This window comes from Notolabrus celidotus, chromosome 20, assembly GCF_009762535.1.
Source record: "Notolabrus celidotus isolate fNotCel1 chromosome 20, fNotCel1.pri, whole genome shotgun sequence".
NCBI classification, from domain to species: Eukaryota; Metazoa; Chordata; class Actinopteri; order Labriformes; family Labridae; genus Notolabrus; species Notolabrus celidotus.
The window spans coordinates 12,093,179-12,117,787 of record NC_048291.1 but is presented as its reverse complement, the minus strand read 5'-3'; the positions used below and the strand labels follow the sequence as shown (position 1 = coordinate 12,117,787).

The 24,609-nt window shown below is 39.4% G+C and overlaps 2 protein-coding genes, 1 long non-coding RNA gene and 1 other non-coding gene across 5 annotated transcripts; 3 read left to right on the top strand and 1 right to left on the bottom strand.

The window, feature by feature from the left end:
- Nucleotides 1-27: 27 nt before the first annotated feature.
- On the top strand, nt 28-8,215 carry cdr2a (cerebellar degeneration-related protein 2a). Its single transcript, XM_034710723.1, has 7 exons — nt 28-454; nt 2,406-2,518; nt 3,849-3,997; nt 4,182-4,358; nt 5,160-5,474; nt 5,747-6,029; nt 6,860-8,215. Exons 1-7 carry the CDS (start codon nt 376-378, stop codon nt 7,142-7,144), a joined length of 1,401 nt encoding a protein of 466 aa, XP_034566614.1. The 5' UTR covers nt 28-375; the 3' UTR covers nt 7,145-8,215.
- Nucleotides 8,216-11,087: 2,872 nt separating this feature from the next.
- On the top strand, nt 11,088-11,169 carry trnal-uag. The gene has a single exon. It is a non-coding gene; the product is annotated as a tRNA-Leu (tRNA).
- Nucleotides 11,170-11,567: 398 nt separating this feature from the next.
- Nucleotides 11,568-24,325, bottom strand: sdr42e2 (short chain dehydrogenase/reductase family 42E, member 2). Of its 2 annotated transcripts, none has more exons than XM_034710745.1 (12): nt 24,077-24,325; nt 22,542-22,980; nt 21,421-21,516; nt 20,486-20,543; nt 19,817-19,935; nt 19,514-19,589; nt 17,815-17,897; nt 16,904-17,041; nt 16,636-16,701; nt 15,343-15,406; nt 15,170-15,243; nt 11,568-12,298 (listed from the first exon to the last, which is right to left on the bottom strand). In XM_034710745.1, the coding sequence occupies exons 2-12, from the start codon at nt 22,971-22,973 to the stop codon at nt 12,050-12,052; spliced, it is 1,455 nt and encodes a 484-aa protein (XP_034566636.1). In that variant the 5' UTR covers nt 22,974-22,980; nt 24,077-24,325; the 3' UTR covers nt 11,568-12,049. The 2 variants fall into 2 exon arrangements, with proteins under 2 accessions (XP_034566636.1, XP_034566637.1); XM_034710746.1 differs by having other exon boundaries at nt 24,230-24,319.
- LOC117831862 lies at nt 11,917-14,734 on the top strand. The gene is made up of 3 exons (XR_004635097.1): nt 11,917-12,272; nt 12,712-12,779; nt 14,458-14,734. It is a non-coding gene; the product is annotated as an uncharacterized LOC117831862 (long non-coding RNA).
- Nucleotides 24,326-24,609: the final 284 nt, after the last annotated feature.

Here is a 24,609-nt window from a genome sequence, read left to right as displayed (position 1 = left end):
GAATGCTAGGCAACGAAAGCAGGAAGTCACACCAATGACGAGATTTTTAAAATATGTTTAACTGTAAAGTATTTCCTCTGGGGTTAAGATATTAAACTATGTTCAAACAAGAGTCTAATATAAAATTAAGTAACGGTAAATGTATTTTTAATTTGTCGTTGCTAGTTATAACTGCCACCTACCGGATGTTCGGGTGTATTTAATGGTTGCCACGTTGCCGTAGACAACAGTCTCACTAGAAGGATGTAATGTAGTTCACATCCCGCACACAGTCGGCGGTGCAGGGCAGACTACTTGGAGCTGCCAATAAAACACACACCTGCGCGTCAGGTTTGTATTAGGTGGAGTCCTCCCTCTCCTCACCGCGGCTGGAAAATGTTGACTGACATGATTTTGGAAGAAGATTTTGACAGGCATGGAGAGCTTTGGTACGAACCGCAGGACCTTGAACACGGTAAGAGCTGCCCGGCTCTGTGGTCGCACCCTGGACTTTGTAAGAGTGTGTGTGAGCTTTCATGTTTTACTCCACTGACAGGGGGAATAATGATGTTAGATCAACACGCCTGTTGACATTTTTAAACATTAAGTGTTCTGGTAGTTTTTGATGGTGTGACCAACTAAGTGTTTATGAAATTGTCCTCTACACTGACATCATAACACAAGCCCCAACAAGTGGACTCAGATTAAATGAGTTTACTGCATAGTCTGCCCTTGTGATACAGTCACAACACTCATGTGGTTAACACCCTGAGGCTGTACTGTGTTGATTGTTTTCTAATGTACAGGCTTTTCATACACGTTGTTTGAGATAGAAATACATAATACCATAAAAATAAGGCAAAAAATTGAAATATGTCAATAACTAGGATGAGAGATTCCATACGAACCATCACTAGTTTAAGAAGATGAAAAATGTATGTATACCAGACTCATCAAACCTAAAGTAAAATGTCATACAAATTTTTATACTTTATTTTTTATAACTATGGATTGGAGTTATTAAGTAAAATACACTTTTTCACAATAGTCACATTTGTTGAGATGCACAACTAGTACCGTTCAATACTGCATTTAATGCTGATAAACATCTTGGTAAGGTCCAGGATGGGGGTTAAAATAAAGTATATTAAAATACTGTTTGGAATCTTTGTGTATATTCCCTGGGGAATATGAAATGGCTTTTGTTGCTTTTCTTGTGAGATAAGATTAGAAGAGAGAGACTTTAACGATACTCCATTAGAGGAAAATTAGTTCAAGTAAAGGATGGGGGTAATCAAGTGATCAATAAAAATAACAATCATTGAAAAAAAATAGGACAGCTAGTAATAGCTAAAACTATTGTGTGGGAAAATGTGTGATCTTTGCAGAGAAAAAGTGCAAATGGTTGTTTAAAACACATGCTATGTGTATTGTTTTGATATGGTAGAGAGAATGTACAGCCATGTAAACGTTGCATATCTGAAACTTTAGCAACTATGGCATAATTCTACAATATGGAGTGGGTAATATGAGGCTCTAGGGAGTTTAAAAAGTAAGTCTGAAAAGAGAATGTGATAATGTGCTTCATTAAAAGCCTCTCATGTATGTGGCACACTGGACAGGACATTTGTTTTTGTTGTTTTTTGCTTCTGCTCTACAGCTTAGGGTCAAATTATGCAGGATATTGTTTTGCTATTTTCCAAACAGTAAGAAAATAAAAACTATCTATGAAGTTTGATCAATCTATAAAAAACAGGGTGGTTACATTTTAGCCCTCATATATCACTGTTATAGTTTTACAGAAGAGGAAACAAGTGACTTATTGAGCAGTGTGTTGTTTTAGTAGAAGAAAAACATTTCAGAGCCCCTCACAGAGATGTCAGCCCCTCGCACAGAATGATGGCAGGAAAGACTTCCTGTAACATTCCTTAGAGGAGCAGCTGCATAAACCTGGAAATGCTCAGCTGTCTGTGGATTCAGAAAAATTATTTCAAGGCATTCTTCATGATTAACAACTAGCAAAGCATTCTCCTCTTGATTCCCACCCTTAGAACCGGTTCATGTAAGTTCTGTGTTAAATAAGAAAGAGGAAAAGTGGCAGTCATGCAAATGATGTTTGGTTTCCTTGCATTGTTTTCCCCTGCCTGTTGGGTGAAGCGACATCGGATATTCTTCATTCTAATTCAGAGGGAAGAACTAGAGTTTAAGATAATTTGGTGGGAGACCGGGTCACAAGGATATCCTACGGCATGCCCTAGACTCCTCAGTGATTCACCAGTGCCAGTGGAGTGAGACAATGAAAAGTGTGTGTGTGCGTGTGTTCACTTTGCACCCGTTTCACACATCCAGCTAAATCAGATGCCTATGTGTTGTGCATTAAGATCATCTCATATGTAGTGTTTACATGTTTTCCTGTGTTTTGCCAGATCTCCATTTGGCAGCAGCGTTGGGAAAAACGCTCCTAGACCGGAACCATGAGTTGGAGCAAGCCCTGCAGCAGATGTACTCCACCAACCAGGAGCAGCTGCAGGAGATCGAGGTGAAACATGTTTGGGTGGAACCAAACAAGAGTGTTTTTGAGGCTGCCAGCAGCACTGAACTATTTTTCAAGACTGTGTCAATGAGTCACACCCATCCCACTGCTTAAAACGCATGTTTATAGAATACACAGTCTACCATCTGCTGAAGTAATTGTTGTTTTGGTGCGAGAGTATATGAATGAGGTGATTCATTGAGTAAATGTCCACGTCACATGGATCTTTCACTAGAAGTAATGTGTGGAGCTAATCCGGTCTGGTTTGTCCCCAGTGGGAATTTGGCACTATGCATCTTCTTGGCGAGATGTTCATCTACTTGATTTAGGAAAACTTTTATCAGTTCATTGGCAGCTCTCCTTCTTTTACTTTGACATTACGTAACCCAGAGGTTTTTGTTATTCATCTATACAATACTCTCTTTTCATATGCATATTCATTGATTCAATTCTAGAGTATCAAACCAGGAGAGATTTGGCTGGTATGTCAGGGAGCGGTTTAAGGTTTACTTCTGTGTTTTCAGAAAAGCCCATGTACAAGCAGTTTTTAGGTCTTGTATTCTTCTAATCAAGCATTCAATTTCAGGATTACGCAGACAGTGCTGACCTCTGTTACCTCGAGGAAATTCAGCAGGTCAACAAAGATAAGAGCCTTAATTTGTTTACGGCGGTGAGAGGACCTGTGGCTTCGAGGATTTATCAAGGTTGATATGTTAATCCCCATTCACTCTGTTATGCTCCTGCCAATTTTCATGATAGTACCAAAGCTGTTTGAGTATCCCTTTAAAAACGGTTGTGTTGTCAATCTGTCGGGAAAAAAGGCCAACCTCAAACTGTGCACCTAAATTCTTTGACAAAGGCATTTAGCGTGGATACATTTAAAAGAGGTCGTTGAAAATAAATGGGGACATAGCTGTGAGTCAAGTCCTCTTCATTATGCAATGTTACTCACAGACACATCTTCTGTATCCCTTTACAGGCCCTTAATTGGCTTTGCTTTGTCTCCTCAGTAATAAAATGTTTCTGCCTGTAAATAAACTCCTCTAATTAGATAAACCAATTACTATCTGCCTTCCCTGTTTTTCTTACTTTGGTCAAAGAAGAAGTTTAATTAGCCTGATATACATGCTGCTGGAACTGATGACTTGTTTGTCTTTTACTGTAGCTCTGTGAAACAAGAATTCAAATCACTTACTTTCATGTTTTTCCGGAAGGTGTTTTTACTTGACCTTTGCAGAATATTTTTCATCTGTAAGATATCACAGATATTATAAAAGAAACCTTTAAAACAAAAAATAACCAGCGTTTTTTGTCCTTGCCTCTTAATGCGGAGCAGTACCTAACCAAGCAGGTGGACCTGCTGCGCCAGGTGAATGACCAGCATGCCAGAGTGTACGAGCAGTTAGACACAGCCGCCAGAGATCTGGAACAAGACAATCGGAGACTCATGCAGGACAACCGGCTGTCCCAGCAGAAGATCCACAGGTCTGTTTGTTGTTTTTATCAGTCTTTCTCTCTTTTTAAATATGATTTCCATAATTATCTCACCAAAGTCATTGGGCTAAAAGTAGGAAGATAAAAATCCAATATTTACATTTGTTGCTAAAGTTTGATGAAGCACCGGACCTTGGTGCCACGTCTTACTTATTTCTCTTCTGTGCCTTTTCAGTCTGACAGAGGCAGTCGAGGGACTACAGACCTACATGGAGGACCTGCAGACTCAGGTGGAGGATCTAAAGACGGCCAAGGCAGAGCGAAAGAAAAGAGAGGCAGCAGAGCAGAGACGCATCCACGGAGCACAGAGCATGTCCTGTATCAAAGAGCTGTATGACCTACACCAAGACAGGTATCCCATTCTTCTCTTCTGTGTTGAGCTAATATCAGAACTACACATGTGACAGGGGAGCTTTTGTAGTGTGGCAGTGTTGTAAATTACCCTCAAGATAATTTGAAATGATTTACAGAAAGCATATTGAAGTATATTTGCAAAGAAAATGTGGTGTGTGTGTTTGCTTTTCCTGATTTTGTCGTATGCTGATACCTGAAGACAAACAGGTCAGCTGGCTCCAGACCAGACCTGATCCTTTAAACATAATCCAAAGAGGATGTTAATCCTCTCCCATTGTCAGCAGTGTGCTAGTACAAACGCACTTATGAAGTTGCTGCATCATAAATCCATTAAGACTGTAATCATGTGTATTTTCCATGATACATAACTGATACTCATGATAAATAATGTTGTATTTCTGCATACCTTGACTTTATTACTATAAATGTTTAATTTATGTGTGTAAATATAAATTAAAATGAACTGTATATAAAAGCACATATTTTTATTTTTTTTTACCTCCAAAGAACACCATGGAGGAAGTCAACTTCAATCAGTTACATAAGAAAAAGAAATGTGTTGCCTTAGGGGTCAAACTGAGGGGAAAAAAATCGTACTTGATACTAGTTGTTTTGCGTAATTACTATGAGTAAATAGTAACTACTTATGGATCTGGATTTGAGATGTAGGGATTAAAAGCTACACCTCTGTTATCTGTAAATATGTACATTCGTATTTTTAAGCACCTGCTGATGTGTTGCAATCTCTGGGTACAGTTTTTGCTCACACCTGCATCTATCCCGCCTTGTCTTGGCTCAGGTACCTCACCCAAGACAGCATTTGGACCGATAGACTGTGGTCACATCATGGCTCCCTCCATGACCGAGACAGACGCGAAGACCCAGAGGAGGAGAACACTGCTCTCCAGCGCTCCATCCAGACCCTTCAGAGCCAGATAGCTGCAGAGCGGAGCCGCAGGGAGGCTGCAGAGCGGGAGAGCGAGCTGATGACAAGTGAGAACCAAGGTCTGGAGCAGCGGCTGAGCGTGCTGACCGGCTGTCGGGCCAAACAGAAGGAACTGGAGGCCGAAGTGGAGCAGCTAAGGCTTCTGTGGCGGGCTGACTGCGCCAACAGGTAGGTCTGACTTCAATGCATCAGTCCGTCTAACTATTTAGATTATCATGTAACTGTGAAAAATTAACTGAATATCTTGAACAAAGAGGTAAACCTGTTTTTTAAGTATCAATTGAGAATGCAATTTGTGAAAAGAAATGCACTCTTGGTGCAGCAGCTCTAGAAAACTTTAAAATCTTACAGTTCTGAGTAGTAATACAATGACCTCATTTTAATGACCTGCAGTTGTTGATAAAACTACATCCTCCCCTCCACCCCTCCACTCTCACTAGTGTCAGAAGACCGGAGCAGCTGCTGTTGCCCGACACAGTATTCTTTGGCTCAGAAGAAAGACCCAGATCGTGGCAGGATGAGATGGATGAGAAGGCAGAGAAGGACGAGAAGCCGAGGAAACCAAACAGACAAAGATGTAACAGCGATGGTTCTTTTAGAGCAACCAACCCCGAGGAGATTCGCCGTGGTCATGAGCAGTTGTGTATAAGGCGAGCAGAGGCGGTGAAACAGAGAGGCATCTCTCTGCTCAATGAGGTGGATGCACAGTACAGCGCACTGCAGGTAATGTATAAGTAGTTAATTAAGTATAAAATAAGCATTAGCTGTCTCAATTTAGGGGCTGCATCCTTCAAGAGATGCATTGTAAGACTGATTGCATCACAGCAGCACATCACAGGCTGTCACATTTTGAAGGCTTCTTAAAATGCGTCCTTTTACAGTCATCAGATGCATCCTCTGTGGCCTAACCTTTACCAAGATTCATAGTGTCCAATTCAAATGAGATGACAGACTCTCAAGCAGCTGCACACTTTGAATATAAGTGTTGTAGCTCTGTCTTGTATGGACCTGGCATGAGAACCAGAGGGTGGCGTGTTTGGTACTGTTTGGTGGAGGGATGCCAGTTCACTTCCTGGCAACTGTTAAGGTGCCTTTTGAGCAAGACACTAAACCCCCAAACAGCTCAGGCATTCGTTCATATGCAGCTCAATCACTGCAACATCTCTCCATTAGTGCATGTTTGTTGGACTCTGCAAGCATGTATTTCTGACCTATGTGTTTACGGCATGTTTGAAATCAGAGTGCAAAAACTGAATTTCCACCCACGGATGGATAATCTTATATACCTTCTTCTAGTTGGCCAGCTAGCTACCTGTTGTTGGGAGACAAGAGCTGCGCTTTGGGATTTAAAGTTATGGCAGAAACAGATGGCGACTCAAACTGGACCTTCTCATTGGACCAAACGGTCTTTCTTTAGTTTCACAGGCAGCACAGGCTTTAAACCATTCATCCTCGTCTGTGCCCTTTGAGGGATGCAGCCCCCAATCCAGTGCAGCTGTGTCTAGATGCGAGTGAAGGTTTTTTAAAAGAAAATGTGTTTGTCTGCCAATCAGGTGAAATATGATGAGCTGCTGCGAAGGTGTCAACATACAACAGACGGCCTCAGCAATAAAGCAGTCCAGACGTCCACCAGTCCCTTAGTGAGCAGCAAGACCCGCAGCCGCGTGTCAAGTTCTTCTACCCTGTGTGAAGTGACACTGGTTCTGGAGGAAGGCCAGCAGCCTGAGTACAGAGCTCTCTTCAACGAGATTTTCACCTGCATTAAGAAGACCAAAGAAGACCTCAGCGAGAACAGACGTCCGGTGAAGAACGGCAAGAGCCAGGGCAATGCTAAATAATCAAACTATTCCTCATATTGGGACTGTTTGTGTCTGCTCTGGTATAGGAAGAGCTTTGGGGTTGCTCCTCTAGAGAAAAATAGATAGAATGCAGACGTTACGATCCGATCCAATCAGTCCCTGCACGTCCCAGACACGCTGCAATCTGCCTTTTTTTTAAACCTTTTCCTTTGTTAGTGAACACTGTTGTTTTTATAACATCCTCCTCCTTTAAAAAATTAAGTGTTATACAACACCATGCTTAAGCTGCAGCTATATTAAGTAAAGTGAGAATGTATTCCAAAGTTAATGAATAAACTTACACAAGTCTACATGGATGTTAAAAACTTGTTGTGTTACAAGGTATTTATTTCAGCCTAAAATGTTCCTGCAGGTCCTCGGCTTGTAAAAAGTACATTTCCGTGTAGCTTGATCTCTAAATCTTAAAGTGTTACTCCAACAGTGTTCAGTGTTTACGTAATATAAATCCTGTAAACACTTGATCTGATAGGTGCTTTGAAAAGAAATACACATGTTGAATTGTTTGTGTGGTGATAAAAGTTGTTATGTATGACTTATGTTGCTAATGTTGGAATGTTGTAATAGGATGAGAAACTGTGGCTATGCAGCACCTAAAGAGTTTATGGTAATTAGCTTAACAGCTACTGTGAGTTGGTTTGTGTAAGTTGGAAATAGTTGGGGGTTATTGGCTTGTTATCAGAAAGAAATCAGGTGAAAACTGGAAAACTGTTCTTTAAAGTATTTTGATAAATGTGATTTTGTTCTTATTCAGCTTCAGACAAGTCACTATGCCAGAGGGACACAAAACCGCTCTGCACTTTTTATGGATGAATCACACTTTCTGTTCTATTTATTGTTTTTAAATAAGAGAAAATTACATTATATCTATTTTCTTTGTTGTTTAATATTAATAGCATATTTAGGTCAGCTGTGAATGACTGGGATTAAAGGTAAATGTACACTGAGAAACTCATTTCTGTGGTTGTGGAGTTGTATGGCACAGGTGATTGAAAATAGAAATGCATTGTAAAAAATGAAAAGCACAAAATAAATATTCCAATCTTTCATGAACAGTCTCCTTTGCCTAAATATTTCATGTAATAAGAAGTGTTCTGCAGAAAGATAAAATTATTGACACAGGATCTTGTTGTGTATTCTTTGTGTCCTTATGTTTTGCAACATCAGTGCTTACTAGACTCTGCCATGAGGAAGAGATAAACACAGCACAGTATGTGCTTGAAGAGATGTTTCAACTTGTCCTTCCTTTGTGGGCATTACCAAAAGATTCAATCAGATGGAAAAAATGTGAAGAAGTTTTGTCCTCAGCAGGGTGTGTAGAAACAGTTGTGTCAAAACTCAGGATATTTAGTGTGCAGTGTCTCTTCTACCGAACCCTGAGGACTGTTCAATCCACAAGACCTCTGTCCCCCCTGTGCACTCTGTGGCCCAGCAAACGATTAATGGGGCTTTGTCTCCTTTCATAATAAGGTTTTACATAACTGAGATTTCCTCATTCAGCTTTCAACTTGCTCCAAATCCATTACATCTCCAAACAACAGGATTACATACCACATTTACCTAATGGGACAGGTTTTGGCAAGGCCAGGAGAAGAAATCAAACAAAAGCATCAGCAAAATAACTTAAGTGTGTTTTAATACTTAAAGCTAACACAATGTAAAAAAATAATTACTGTAACATGGTAAAACTGGTTTTACTGAACTACATTTACCAAACTCAACTTTACATAGTAGCATCTCATAGGATGTCATATGAATTTAATTCACAGAGTCCAGAACTATCTACTTGTAGAAGTACAAAAAGTCAAAAGTTAACCCATGTGAACAATTACAAGCTAACGGGAAATCTTTGATTGTTTTAACAGTTGAATTTATAGGATAGCCTCAAACAGCCAGTAGACCAACGTATTCTTATTAACTTCACTGAACAGTTTCTCAGTATACAAACAATGCACGTAGGAGCTCAAAATAGTTGTAATGAAAGGAAATTAAAAATGTGATGAAAAATAATTGAATCAATTTAAACTTTAGTTTGGACCAAAAATCTACAGCCATTTACAGTTGGAAAAATATAGTTTAAGATGGCCAGGCTATTTCTTCTTAAAAATCTCAATGTTTATTTCTTTTTACTTTTTTGAATTCCTTAGGCCATCTTCTTTTTAAAAATAAAAGTTACCATATGGTTTCAACAAGCTTGAATGTTATGCTTATTAAAATGTTCAGAGTGCATCATGTAATCTCAACATTATTTCATTACATTTGATTCAGTTTTACACAATTTATGTTCCTTCATTTATGACCAACAACACAACCCCTGACTGAAACCAACCGCTGTTGATGGCAGATTAATGGAGGTGGTGGAGTAATGTCACTACTACACAATATGACCAATTCAGGCAAACTCCGGGCAAATCCTCCACACATTCCTCCCTCTGACTGCTCCTGGAGGCCTGCCAGTCGGCTACAAGTTCAAACCAAACCGACACTGAGTGTGAACCCTCAGTTTCTGAGGAAAGTGGCAGAAAAGTGATTTACACAATCACAGGCTGCAATTATATCAATGATGTATGCTTTACACAAAATTATATCTGATCACCAATAACAATTAATGAATTGAGCATATTGGGCAGTGTCAGAATATAAAAAACTACAGTATAAAACAAGTTTGGGGTATTTGTTGAATAGAATACAACAGAACAGATGTACTGTCTGTACACTGAATGTACACTATACAGAAAATACATTCTGTAAAATATAAAAGGAGACACTATATATACAAATATACGATTGTGCTGAGAATTTTGTACACTTTATTGCACACAAAAAATGTGCACAACTCTTATTCCACATTACGTCCTTGCACTACTTCTGCCTTCTGTCATTTTAAAACATTGTTATTGCACCATGAGGTCTAACTGTCCATCAAATAGGTTGTTCTGGGCTTTTTTTCCTTTTTTCCTGTCCATTGAAGGGAGGCCAAAGCCAGTCGGAGAAATGTTTCCAAACCACACAGTGATGCCACTGGTGAGTTATCTCCCAACAAGGAGTGTAAGGCCACTTCTCATCAGTGCTGATAAGCTTAAAACTTTGCTTCAGTTATGTCACACTTTACTACTACAAAGTTAAAAAATTGAGCTAATTAGAGAAAGCAGGTGAAACTGCTCTATGACAAAAATGTCCATATGAATGATACAAGTTATGAAACAATGTTGAAAACAACAATTTCACATGCTAGAAAAAAGGCCCATCATTTGAGCTCATGGCAAACAGTGGGGAATGTTACTTTGGCTTTTGCACAGTCCATGAGTGTGACCTTCATAGTCAGGTGTAGTTTAAGGACAAAGAAGCTATTGCAACCTCCACTTTTCGTCTTTTTTGTATTTCTGTGTATTTTGTATTGTTATTAATTTAGAAGAACTACAAAATTTTGATTTTGCTTTGCTTATGTATGTCACAATGATCAGAATGGCAGTAAAGGCTGGTTTTGAGTGATTGTCAAGGCAAGAAAAGCATGACATTTTATGACCTTCAGTAGGCTCAAATACTGTTTAATGTAATTGTACTCTGCCAACATGATGGCTATTGCGTGTAATAGAGGTGAGATACCGCTACTTCAACTTGTGGTTTAACTCAAATGAGACCCTAACCGTGCTTAAAGTAAGGAGACGTGAGTTTTACGATTCATTTTTATAAAATAATTAAGTTGAAGTCAATTCATTCGCCTTTATCATACATACAAAACCGCATCAATATGGTGTCGCAGAAACACACAGCAGGAAGTGACGTTGACATGTTTGTTGCTTGTTTAACTTAAAGACAATTTACTCAATAAAACAAAGATAGTAAAAGGTAATACTAACAAAGAGTAACACACTTATAGGACATTTGCAGATATTTAAACTTACAGATTTAACTGTGTTTCTATGGTAGCGTGGCCGAGTGGTCTAAGGCGCTGGATTTAGGCTCCAGTCATTTCGATGGCGTGGGTTCGAATCCCACCGCTGCCAAATATCTTTCCTTTTTTTCATCATCAGTCGCCTTTTCTGACGTACCATACAGTTAATGTCACGTACGCACATATTGACCCGAGGCACACATTAAATATCTTCGGTTGCTTTGCACGGCGCAGATTTCTATACCATTATGGGATAATATAAAAAGAGCAAGCGCGCCCTCTGGAGGCAACCTGCGTGTGCACATAAATACCAGTCTACATAGTGCTGACATGAAGTATGACACTTTTTGCCTTGGATGTTGAACTGTTTGCCTTGGATGTTGAACTGTTTGTTACTGCTTAATAGAGGAAAGAGGGAACTTTAAAGATAATACACATTTTTATAGACACAAAACAGTCAGCGGTTCATTGTAAATACTTTTATTTCTAAAATTGTACAAAATTACCAGTTAAATACTGACTAAACTCTAAATGTTAGTGAATCAGTTAACATTTCTATCATGGAACCTAGAAGCACCCTTTACATACACTCAAAGTTTTAATGTTTGGAGTACAAACATGGTTATTTTTCCTTTAATACCATCATAGTCAAACTGTATAGTTAATTATTCCACAACATTTACACAACTAAAAGTTAATACTTTCCAGCAACTTGGTTGTTTCATAATATGAAAATCAGACACACACATGTACCAACATGAAAGAGTTGGAAGAATTTACTATATGAAGCACAAAAATAAATTTCCTGACCCACTGACTCATTCAAGGGCATATTCTATATATGCATACAGAGAAATTCACCATGACTTTGGGGGGGGGGGGGGATACACAAGATATGACTTACTATAATACGTCTAAGCCAAACTGTTGAAAAAGAAACAAGTTATCTAAATACGTTGTCCTTCTAATCTAGTTTCTCCACTGAGAACTATTCAGTCCTGACAGAGTATACAGGATAGCATCAGTAAAACCAGGCTGAAAACCAGCAGCAGCACCAGAACGAGGTGCTGGGCCATCTGGGAGATCCAGGAGGATTTGAGGGGATGTGAACTAGTGCTAGGCTGTCTGGACTTCAGATACTGCTCCACAGAGTCTGCCAGGTCGTAGGACTTTGGAGAGTAACCCAGCTCCTGACGGGCCTTGTTGATCTTAAAGGTGTGACTCACTGCTATGTTCCTCACCTTCAATAGAAGGAAAGGCATTTTAGTAGATCAAAGTTTGGTTTCAATCAAAGTGCCAGACCTATTTCTTTTTTTATTCAACTGTATCTTTGTAACCTCATTTGATTTACAGTCCCAATATAAAAAAGATATATATATATTTATAATAATAATAATGATGATGTGAATCATAGAGCTGCATGACTCCAACCACTTTAATTGATTCAATCAGTTGTCCCTACATTGTCATTAAAGTTGTCAATTATAATATTTGACTGACGAGTCAATTATCATACATAGCTGTTCCTGCTGATATTATTATGATAACTGGCATTGTAGCCATACACCTGTTTAATTGGTTGTTCTTGTTGTTCTCTGTTTTTTCTTCTCTATCCATCTCCCTTTCTGCATTTCCCTCTAACCCACTTTCTCAGCCCATCCAGTCACGACGGATGGCTGTTTGACACGAGTCTTGTTCTACTCAAGGTTAAGCCTGTTAACAGTAAGTTTTTCCCAGTATACTTTATCCTCCTTTCATCAATGTCCTTCTTTCAGTTGTGTCATTGCCGTGGCAGATAGAGTAACTACTTTTTTAAGCAGGTTTTTCTGAGTGTGTTTTGAAGGCAGTTAAAAGACAGAGCTATCAGAAGGAGGTATATCAGGTCAGGATAATCATCAGGTCAGACAGGACGAGATAAAGTTTGCAGTTGTTAGGCTTCTTAACAATGAGGATAAACTGGTACAATGATTTGTCATGAGTCATACTGAAGATGTTTTGTAGAAGGCGTGTGCTGACTGAAGTAGTATGAGAAGAACGCATGACACACGTGGGAGAATAAAAAGCTGGAAAACTGCTTCTAAGAATTAGCCTCCTCCCTTTCCCGTCCCTGTGTGTACTCTGCATGCAGACACTTTATACTCAGGTGGTAAGAAGATGCAGTAACCAGAGGCATCCATCAGTCACAGGCTATCAGAATATAAAACCAAGTTAGCCAAATTGAGGTGAATCTGATCTATTTGCCTGACCAAATGACCTCTGCAGCAGCTTAATGAATAGAATTTCTTAATCACATTTAAACAGTAAACCGTGCATTTGTTTGGGTCTATTTTTAGCTACAGATGTATACACATTTGGTGCTGAGTTGTAAGGGTTATGAATGGGATCAACCCTTTAATCTGCAGAGCTTCATTCCTGTGTTTTTAGATGTTTTTTTAGATCAACAGCCAAGCTTGCTGGCACAGATTATTTAGCAGTATAAGGCTTTGACATTGTGTGAAATTTTTAATTATTGTAAGGAAATATACATACCCAGCTCTCTCACTAATCATCTAGCTGTGTTAAATCCTTGATTTTGATTGGACAAAACCCTAAAACAACAGTCATATCAAATCAATCTGCAAAGAGGAGTCTGGCACATTTCTAAAGTTCATGATTTCCCCCTTTTCCTTTTAAAAATAAAGCAAAAATGCTAGTTCCAATAGCATCCTAAACATTATTTAGGAAATTCTTTTAATACTCTAATTTATTTGGAGAGCAAGACAAGAGGAGGAAATATACATTGCAGAGGTGGTGTTAGGACACAAAAGGACCTGAGAGAAGGAGACCTCAATCAAAGTTAAGGAAACAGACACAAAGCAACCACATCATGTAGCCTGACTGCGTGTTAGGCAAGATGACTGGTTGAGTGACACGAAAATGCCAATAGCAGAGTCACAGGGGAAGAGGAACCAAATGTCTTGACTTTACCTTAAATGAATATGTGAAGTTTAATGTGAGTTTTAGCAGTAAAGCAGGATCATTTCAAGACTTTCATATAAATAAAAATGATTGGTTTACATAAAATTATATTCATTATTGGCTGATAAGAATACCATTTCTATGAAAATGCCACCAACTGATGAATCTTAAAATCAATTCTTAGTGTCACCTTGTTTGTATCTTCCGTTGGTAGTCAGGTAATAAGCGGTATAATGTTTAGAGAGACTATAAATGAAAGGAAAACTCCTCTGATATGTCTCGCCATGGTCTGACCTGAGAGTTGAAAAGATAATTTGAACCCAGGCACGATGCTGCCCAGCCACTCTCATCATGCCAACAGCCACTGTACTGAGCTCACTTCCTGCGAACCTCATCTTGAACTTCCTGTCCTGACCTACAGCCGTTTATGTTTTATTCACAGGACACTCATCGATCCCCCGAGCAGCAGCTGTCTGACAGAGTGAGCTGCGGGTGCAGGCCCACGGGCCCAGCTTTGGTTTCTGCCTCATCACACATTCATGAGGACTTTACCGGCCATGACGGAGGCTCCTTGAGAGGCACAACGATGACGGCCTCCCTGGGCAGGATTTCAACCAACTGCCTTCAAACTGATACATCAGACATCTTCTATTTTTCAAACGTGTTCGGACATCTCAAAATGCTTCCACTGATCTTGTCATCTGCTATCATTTGTGAACGTCTTGAGTCTTACTTTCTTTTCCCATGATTAATGGATGAGAGATAACATAAGGAGAGGGAGGGTGAGAGCAGAGAGGGGGGGGGGGGGGGGGGGGGGGGGGTGGAAAATACCTGACTTAATGAAGTCTGTCTTCAGTGACGAGACTTAAACAAGAATCCGTTCATCCGAGAGGAGGTTACTTATCCCCAACACACAAGGCACATTCTTTCAATTAGGCCGGTACATGTGCATACATTCACACACAGCTCCACACTATAGACACGTAATCCATACTGCATCTCAGTCTTAGTTCAGTCAGGTCGAACAGGTACAGCTACTCTGATATCTAAAGAGTGAATCAAGAATTTACTGTTGAGCAGCCAAGCTTGGTTGTCTGTAATTCATCTAACACGTGAGATAAAAAGTTTGGATTAAAACGTGTCAGCATAGTTACCTCACTTCTGGTGAAGAGGAGAGGCACTTCTATAACAGGTCTCAGAAATATGTGCAAATATTCCACCAGGATAGCTGAACATAGAGGAGAACACATAAAAAGAACTTACTACATTTTTAAACAAAGGAATATATCACAGGGTTACACATTTTAAAGATAAAGAGATAAAATACCTGTTGAATAGACGAGCGATACAGGCAGGTTTATCAACGGTCTGCTGTAGCCCAACTTTTCAAACTGCATAGATAACAGGAAACAGGAAACAGAAGAAAGACAATTCATTTTAGTTTTATATAAAATATCTCTGACTCAGTCTTATAATAAGCTAAATTTTAATGAGAAAGGCAACAGTTCTATATTTTCTAGCCATCAACAAATCCCAAAGGCATAATCAAAAGTGTTTGTCCACTTTTGATTCCCTACCTTGTTTCAGTGCTTATAGTCACATCCATTATTTTCTCCTAAAGGTGTAAGTCTTTAAAATCTTGTCACAAATACTAATTTCTGCTGTAATAATGGGAAAAGTAATTTTTCATAATGGTGGGGCACTGAACTGTTTGGAAAACATAAAGTAAAGCCGGAATGGGGACTATTTACAGCTGCAGACTATGACACATTCTGTATTTTTATCAACCGAAAACTATATGTGGGATTAAATCAAAAACAAACTATAGGTATCTTTGTAAATTATTACTCAGATGTCTTAAATAATTGAGTCTTGATTTCCAGCCAAAACCCAACAATGAAAAATTCTCAGGAGCAAATGCAACACCAGGGACAGTCTGATCACACATGTCAAATTGAATCAGTCTGCAGAAAGGAGTCTCACATATCTCACCTCTGCCTGTTAACATTGTGGCAAAAATGTTAGTGTCCGTCTCAGGCTGGTCTTGAGAGTGGGGAAATAATGACAGTTAGCGGGCACAGATACGAGAGCAGCCTGAGGAGCTGCTGGACCCCAACCAAATGTCAAAATGTTCAGTTTAATGTGAATTATTGCACATATACAGGCTGATGTTTTCAGTTAAAAAGTCCAGCTCCATTGTTGATTTATGCTGCAAGGAGGCTGATAATAATCTGTGGTCATTGTGGCATTCCTTAAAGTGCAAACTATTTTTTTAAGCTGCATAAATAGATCATTTTTGTAACAATATCTTGTGTGAACTTGGTTACTTTATTTAGCCGGGCAACAAGAGGGATATTGTAAACTGAGTGGGTGGTTATGCAAATTAAAATGTCCTCAAAGGTGAGCGAGACCCCAGCTCGGGATTCTGATTACCATAACTGCCTGCTCACTATTCATGACACTTTGCTTAACATGTTCCTGAATGTCACTCATGTATGTGTTTTTGAAGCTTTTGAATAACAATGTCAGTCTGAAGTCGCAGTCATAGGATATATCAAGCCTTTGAAATCATTGATCATAGGAAACTCATAGAATAAACCAGCCTCAATCTAAAACTCACCAACGGTGTCAACCACTCAAAGAGATTGACTGAAACGCCATCATTGATGAAATAGGCTTGACCACTCTGCAAAAGAAAACAACAGGTCGCTGTACGTTGTTAAACAATTAAAGTGATAATAGAGACTAGGGCTGTTCCTATCTTTGGTTAGTTGTAATTTACAGGACACAAAATGTATCCTGGTCTGAAAACAAAAGTGTCATGTGAGTTTATTTTGTTCATAAAGTAGTTTGATCATGTGTCTCTGTGGGTGTTTGTCCTGACTCACAGCGGCACAGCTCCTCTGAAGAGTGAGAGCCTCGGCTGCCAGCGTGTGGGCCTTCACCAGGTTATCTACGTGCACCCAGTTCATCATGGCCTGAGAGTCACCAAACCTGAAGGTAAACAACCGTCGCTCCACGTTCACCTGAGTGACGCAGAGATCAGGGACAAGAAGTGGATGATTTATGAAGAGATCTGAAATACTTCTGTAACAGATCTGCAAACAGAGACTCAAATACAGTCCATAGAGGCAAACTGTCTGGAGCAGCACTGTGCAGTTCATCACCTCACGTGACAACTACGCCATTACATAGGTTTCACACATTAAAAATGACTATACAGAAATAGTCAATCTTGACAGTGATGGTCTGGTGTGCTTTGGTAGGTCTAAAAGAGGACTTCAATATCAGTCTGTTTCATGGACCACTGAAAAGTATTCTAAGAGCTTTGAGGTGCTAAGAAAAGATGCAAATTTAGAAAAATACTAACATTTAGGTCAACAGGTCTATGTTAAGAGATAAGAGTGGTCTACGTTATATACTGCATAATAAGGCATGCATGTTCAACTTGGCCGACAGTAAACCCAGAACATATCCAACCACATGCAGCACGTCACCGGTCTGCACTGTGCTGCCTGTAAAGGGCAGTCTGGGTGAACAGGTGCCTGAAACTGGATCTCTGGAGAGCTTTATCAATAATGTAAACTCTGCGGGCAGATACACATTCTGCGCTTCAGACACTGTAAGATGTATACTTTTTCTTTTTCCAGTGCCAACACAAAAGACATCAAGCTGTAACATACAACTCTCTCACTCTCTCTCTCTCTCTCTCTCTCTCTCTCTCTCTCTCTCTCTCTCTCTCTCTCTCTCTCTCTCTCTCTCTCTTTATACATTTATATACAGTATGTGTGTCTCTCACCATGACTCTATGAAGGTGTCTCCTCTCTTCTGGTCCGTAGATCCCACATGGCCGAAGGACGCATGTTCGAAGTAGACCACCACCTTCACATGATAGAACTTTCACTTAGTATATACTAATCACCGCCTTCAGCAGGTTTAAAATGCCGCAGCTCAGCTAAACACTAGTTCAAGAGTAATAGATCACATAACCCCAATCTTGGATCCCTTGCATTGGCCTTCTGTACATTTTTGTTTTGATTTGAATTCCTTTTACTAACTTTTAAAGCTCTACATGATCAAGCCCTTCAGTATATCATTGACCTTCTTCTTACGCCCCATGAGCCTGCACACCCTATCAGATCAGCTCAAATGGGTTAATTAGTTGTACTCAGAGCCCATTTGAGGACTAAAGGCAATCAGGCTTTCACAGTCTGGGCTTCCAAACTCTGGAATGACTGACCAGCTGAAATCAGATATGCTGAATCTGTGTCCACTTTTATATCTCATATCTATATCCTTTATATCTCACACCAGGATGCGTGTGCTGATTTGTTTTTTGCTTATGCCTGATTGTTCTGGATCCAACACCCACTGGTGGATGTGTGTGTGAATCAGATTTTCTGCAGTTATGAAGAAATAAAAAGCATATTGACTTGATAAAATTGCATTTCAGAAAACGTACAGCTCCTTTGACCTTATACTGGAATGCAAATGTCTCAGATGTATGTAGCATCCTCCTGCTACGGATCCAGCTGATACGGACGTGCTGGACTCCAGCGGCAGCAGCTTCTACTACTCTTCTCATCGCTATCACCTCTCTCTCTTATTCTCCTCTATCCCTCTTTCAAGACCCAACTCGGTCGAAGCATGATGGCTGTCTAACATGAGTCTGGTTCTGCTCGAGGTTTCTGCCTGTTAAAAGGAACTTTTTCCTCGCCACTGTAACTAGCTAAATACTGCGATGTGCAATGCTCATGATGGATTAAGGTGGGGTAAGACTGAGTCTAACCCTGTCATGAAGTTGGGTCTCTGTTCATAATTTGACATAGAGTGGTCTAGACCTCCTATGTTTATAAAGTGTCTTGAGATAATGTTTGTTGTGATTTGGCGCTATACAAATAAAGATGGATTGATTGATGTAGCACTGGTTTGGCAAAGACTCCCAACCCTACTTGTAAAATACATGTGGTGGATCAAGTTCCTCATAAGTTGTACTTGTATACAGTACTTGTGTAAATGTTTGTAGAGCTGTCTTAATGTCTTTAACCAGTCAGCTCTATTCAGTGGAAAAAACAGTAAAGTCCATCCTTGTGTAGCAGATACCTGAACTTTAGCCTGCAGTATATAATGATACAGATCCCAGCTCTAGGCTTAATTGAATGTATAAGTAGATGGCTGCTGATGAAGGGAGTATGGTTACTCTGAACAAGGCATAGAGAGGCTTTGCACCTGTTCATGTAAAGGACAGAAAAATAGAATAGAATTATAACATCCTGTTTCCTGTTTGTGTTACCTTAAAGCACCTGCATGAAGGTACGCACTGCATCTGTTCGTTTCTCTCCCACGTTTCTCTCCCACACACACAGGACATTAATGCCTTAAGTTATCTTTAGTTTCATTTTGTAAATATTCTTTTTCTGTTGTTATCCCTTCTGTATCAGATGCCTTATCATGAGTAATTTTTTCAATCTAGTCATTAAGGGGTTTTTGTTTCTTACCTTTCAGGATGCAGCCATTGGCAGAGAGAACCATCTGCTCTGCAATCGATTTAGTTCTAGAGTAGTGATCGATGTGCTGCAACACACAGAAGCATGCCAGCATTGTATAACTCTGCAGGATTGAAAATGTCTGAAATGTGTCCAGTAATTATAGTTTTTTTTTTGCTTTTGTTGGGCTCTTAACCCAAAGTCTTCAATGGGTGGATAGATCTTTTAATGGAACATTTATGTGTAACATTTCAGTAAATGAGATTTTTCATTTTAGGTTTGCAAAAGGCAAATATAAATGTTTTTGTAACTTACTGCATCAGAGGGAACATATGGCACTGAGGCCTCGTCACCCTCATCGATGGGTTTCCCAGCAAACACCACGTTGATGGTGCTGGTGTAGACCAGTCTGGGGATGCTCCTCTCCTTACACACTGACACAGAGCAGAACACATAACTGAAAGGTTTTATGTGGGTAAGCAGACAAAAAAATACATTTGTTCTTAAAAACTGATGGTGCTTCACATTTATTATGACAGGCAAAATGATAAATATGCCCATATTTACATTTCATTGAGTGAACTGGGAAAACCCTTATTAAATCCCCTGATACATTTACACACATACATTTCTACATGTCATTAAGAACTGTTATCATTATTATTTTTTTCAGATTTCCTGTAATGATGTTTAAGTAATCTTTACTTATAGAGAACTTTTTAGGTTCCAAGGTGCTCCATAAAGGCACGAGATTAAACCAAAAGAAAAGGAAAGATTAACAATCTTTTATAAGACCTCAAATTAATTTAAAGAAGTCAAAAAGACATACAACTCTTTAAATAATATAGAAAATTAAATCAAAATTCAAATAAAATCAGGACCGGCTTTACAACTAAATTTTGTTCAAAAAAGGATTTTGTATGGGTTATTTATAAAACTAAACTAAAACTACACTAAAAAAACTGACAGCATCATTTTCCTTACCATTTATGACGTTATTTGTCCCTCCAACATTGACCGATTCCACCTGGTCTTTCTTCAGCTGAAGGAAGGAAGACAGAAAGACAGAAAGAAAGAAAGAAAGAAAGAAAGAAAGAAAGAAAGAAAGAAAGAAAGAAAGAAAGAAAGAAAGAAAGAAAGAAATGTTATTTCTTAAATTTTCTTTACCGTAGTTTGCTCAAACCTATTTTTGTCTTTTTCCTTCTCTTTAAGCAGTTTTCATGACCCATGTTCAGCAGCCATACTCCAGGAAGCAGGTGGCCCGGGCTCAAATCCGACCTGTGGCCCTTTGCTGCATGTCATTCTCCAATCCCTCTTCCCAGTATCCTGCCCTATCCACTTTCCTACCCTCTTGAATAGGCATTGCGCTATCCCCCAAATAAAAACTAAAACCTTTTAAGGCAACATTTTTTGAAAAACTGCAGTACCTTAAGTGTCCACTTGAGACTGCAGCAAAAGCAAAGTAAAGCCCAATGTGTCCCATACTAAAATCCCCTTTCCTGTACTGCAGAAATGAATATGTTTATATCCTGGTTCAAAAACTGTATATAAATTGAGATGATTAGACGCATAGCTAAGTTGACTGATGGGACAGCTGTTTCGCAGCTGTCAATTTGTCTGCTTTAAGGTTGATAGAAAGCAGCATTTCTAATATGGCAGACACCATCACTGGGCTTCAAAAAGCCTCTTCAGAAACTAATGGATGATGTCATAGACACTATGTGATTTGGCCAGTCAACCATTTTTCACTTAGTTCTTTTCAGTAAATTTAGAGTTTTAATTGATGTCAATAAATATTGACTCTTTTTTGCCACTTTGGAGAATGAAGAAGACTTCCCATAACATACAACGTAATTTCTCTGTAACTCTTAATAATTAAGTGGTGAAAATCACCCAAATAAGAAATGCACAAAGGTCACCTGCTCGGGTCCGGACATGCCATATGATGCTGTGTGGAATATACAGTCGGCGCCTTCACACACCTTACGAAGGGAAGGATAGTCCCGGATGTCACTCTGTTAATAAACAGGAAGAAAAATAACCTAATTTTATTAATGCAGTCTGTATGACCCTTGTCAGAAATCATATAATCAATAAGAGACAACAGAAAAGGTGTTATATGATTTATCTGTCTAATACACAGTCTGTTCATGTGCACACGTGTATTCATGTATTTGACATGTTTATAGCCGCTTTCCACGTGGCAGAGAAAGCCATTAACAATCTCATTAACAAACACTTATGATTAAGGTAAGTGTGCCACGAGGCCTGCAGGTGAAACCTGAATCATGTCTCCACCTTCTGTGACCCAGTCAGCAGCTGGCCCTCAGACATGGATCACTCACCTGTGTCTGTTTCCAGCCAGCTCGCAGACTAACAGGGGAGACACTCTGACTGAAGCATTCACATACTAGAGTGGATTTTCAAGTGGGTGTACAGCTGTGTAAGAAGAACACAGCCTGTATGTTTAATGTCAATTATAACTCAAATGAACAGATAGAAGTACGACCCACGGCAAACATGCACACATTACAAATGAGTTAATAAGGCTCTATCTTTTTTAATGTTGGATAAAAAATATATGGCCCAAGATGTCGCTATCAGTCGGCTGTGGTGGGTTTTCATTTAGCATCTGTTTGAATAACATCAAATGTGATTGACTGAATTACATAAAAAAGGTCACTTAAAAGATCTTGAGAGATACATTTCTTGCCATTCTTGTCATAATCCCTCCCTTTAAATAAACTAGTAAAGTAAATGTTATCTATGTATATGAGATTTTAACTCATTAAAAGACGCTTTAAAAGATTTCAGAAAAAGGTTTTAGAATTATTAAACCTTACTAGTCCTTATAAGGTCAATATTTAGCGTCTAAACCAAAAAATATGTCTGCAAAAAGCCCATAGTAGTGATGGTGCAGTGTCACTGTGCAAAATGACAATGATAATCATTGCCTTATTGAGCTATTCAAGGGAAAGTTGTTGGCAAATGAAATAGAGATTTATTTTACTGGTTTAGGAGCAGGATTTTTACAAAGTACCTGGTAGAAGATAGCTCCATCAGGGATTTCACAGGGGGGCTTTCTCATGTCCAGAAGGATCACTGTCATCCCCTGACTGGCCAGTTCTCGCCCCAGCCTGAAACCAAAGTATCCCCCTCCTCCCGTCACCACCACCTTCCCCGCTGAGCTGCCCCGGGCTGCCTCCTCTCCCAGTCTGGAAGCCGCACACTCTGAGCTGCTGCAGCTGGACGCCATGGCGCCATTCACCCTGTGACGGACTGTCATGGGGGGGCTGGAGGCAATAGCTGGGGCTGGGTGGTTAACCCAAGGCTGGTGGGTGAGGTGGGGTGAGTTGTGCATGTGGTGTCCCCCGGCCTTTAGGCGACAGAGGGGGACAGCGTGGCAAGGGAGCTGCTTCACCTGGCACAGAGAGCCGCCACCCTCATTCATGTTGGGACTGCACAGCTCCATATACGTGCTGATGGTTTAAGGAATGGAAAAAATGTAAACTGTTGACCTTTGGATGTCTGCAATTACTTTTCCCTGTATAGTCTGTATGAGTTTGTAATTTAAACAAATGCACTGTTATCATTTGGAGATTTTTCCAATCCACTATATAGCTTGTATTTGAAAATATCTTGTGAAAATTTCACCAGGCACTTCGCATTCAGCTCGGATAGCGCATTTAGAAACTTTGTGATCTGGTCTCAAATCTCAAATGAAGATCAATGAATCTGAACATTGCTTGGTTGCATTAAATTGATTGAAATAGGTCAATGGTATGGATTTTATATGTATATGCTATAAAACTGCTGCTTCAAAGTATTCAGTTAAGTGTATACTACATGAAAATAAATAATATATATACTAATTTTACCGACATAAACCTGATATTGGTGGTACTTTAGAAATGTAAAGGTTTCTTTGAATTTCAAATAAATTGCAAATTTGAACCATGTTTGACTGCATTGCTTAGACCCACTGCTGAATCTGTACATTTATCAAACATTTATTGTAATTTCTTGCTAAATGTTTTTCTATAAAGTCTGCTCAACAAATGTAAAGAGATTTTGAACGTTTTAAGAATATTAAGAGAATGTGTGGTAGTTGAAACCTGTAATACACCTACACTTCTTACATTCATATGCCGTATACATAAAGGTTGCTATTGTTAGGTGTTAATGAAAGTCTGGACCACCTGATGTTCAAGGACATCATTTATACAAATATGCAACTCTAAATTGTATCAACGTCATTATCGTGGGGGAATAACTTCTTAATAGACTAGGGTAGTCATATAAGTAGATTCATGTTTATAGTTTCCTTATGTAAGCTGGCTTATCTGAAGTCTGTATTATCCATGAAATATTTCCCAGCTCACCAAACTAGTTTCACAGGTTTTCATCCGTCAGAAGTGAACAATGTCAAAGTGTAAACGTACATATAGTATTATGGAAACTTAGTCTTGTTTTATGTTTTTTCAAAATAAATCAACTAACGGGATATTTAGCATTCAGCATGTCTGAGAAACAATAGAAATATTTCATCACCGCGCAGTAATCGTATCAGCTTACCTTAGGCTAATATTCCCTCCGACCCCTCACATCCATACCCGTACTGGCCGGCTCACGAAAGAATCCAGTTTTAACTTTCCTCTTTGCTATCGCGGTCCTTCACTCACGACGCCTCATGTCTCATACCTGTCACTCACTCACCTGCATCTTTACCTGAGGGCTCTGCTACCGTAATGTCCGGGAGCAGTGCGCAACCTTAAAATGATCACGTTTGGAGGAGCAGCTGATGGACCAAACGCCAGGGGCGTCGTAGTGGGGGAAAAGTGGGACTGACTACCTAGGGCCCAAGTGGAGAGGGGGCCCTTAATGGCCTGAAATAAAGTGTGTTTTCTACAACGCCTTTCTTTTGTTTTGTTTTTACTGCAATAAGATAACTAAAATTGTCTGAATAAATAAACAAACATTCAGGATTCCTTTCTGGAAATTATTTCCGGCTCCGTGAGATGCACGACTCATGCCTAAAGTGGAGAATCGTCATATTTTCATAGTATCAAGTGTGGCTGAATCTGATTGAAAGTAAACTGTAGGTTTTA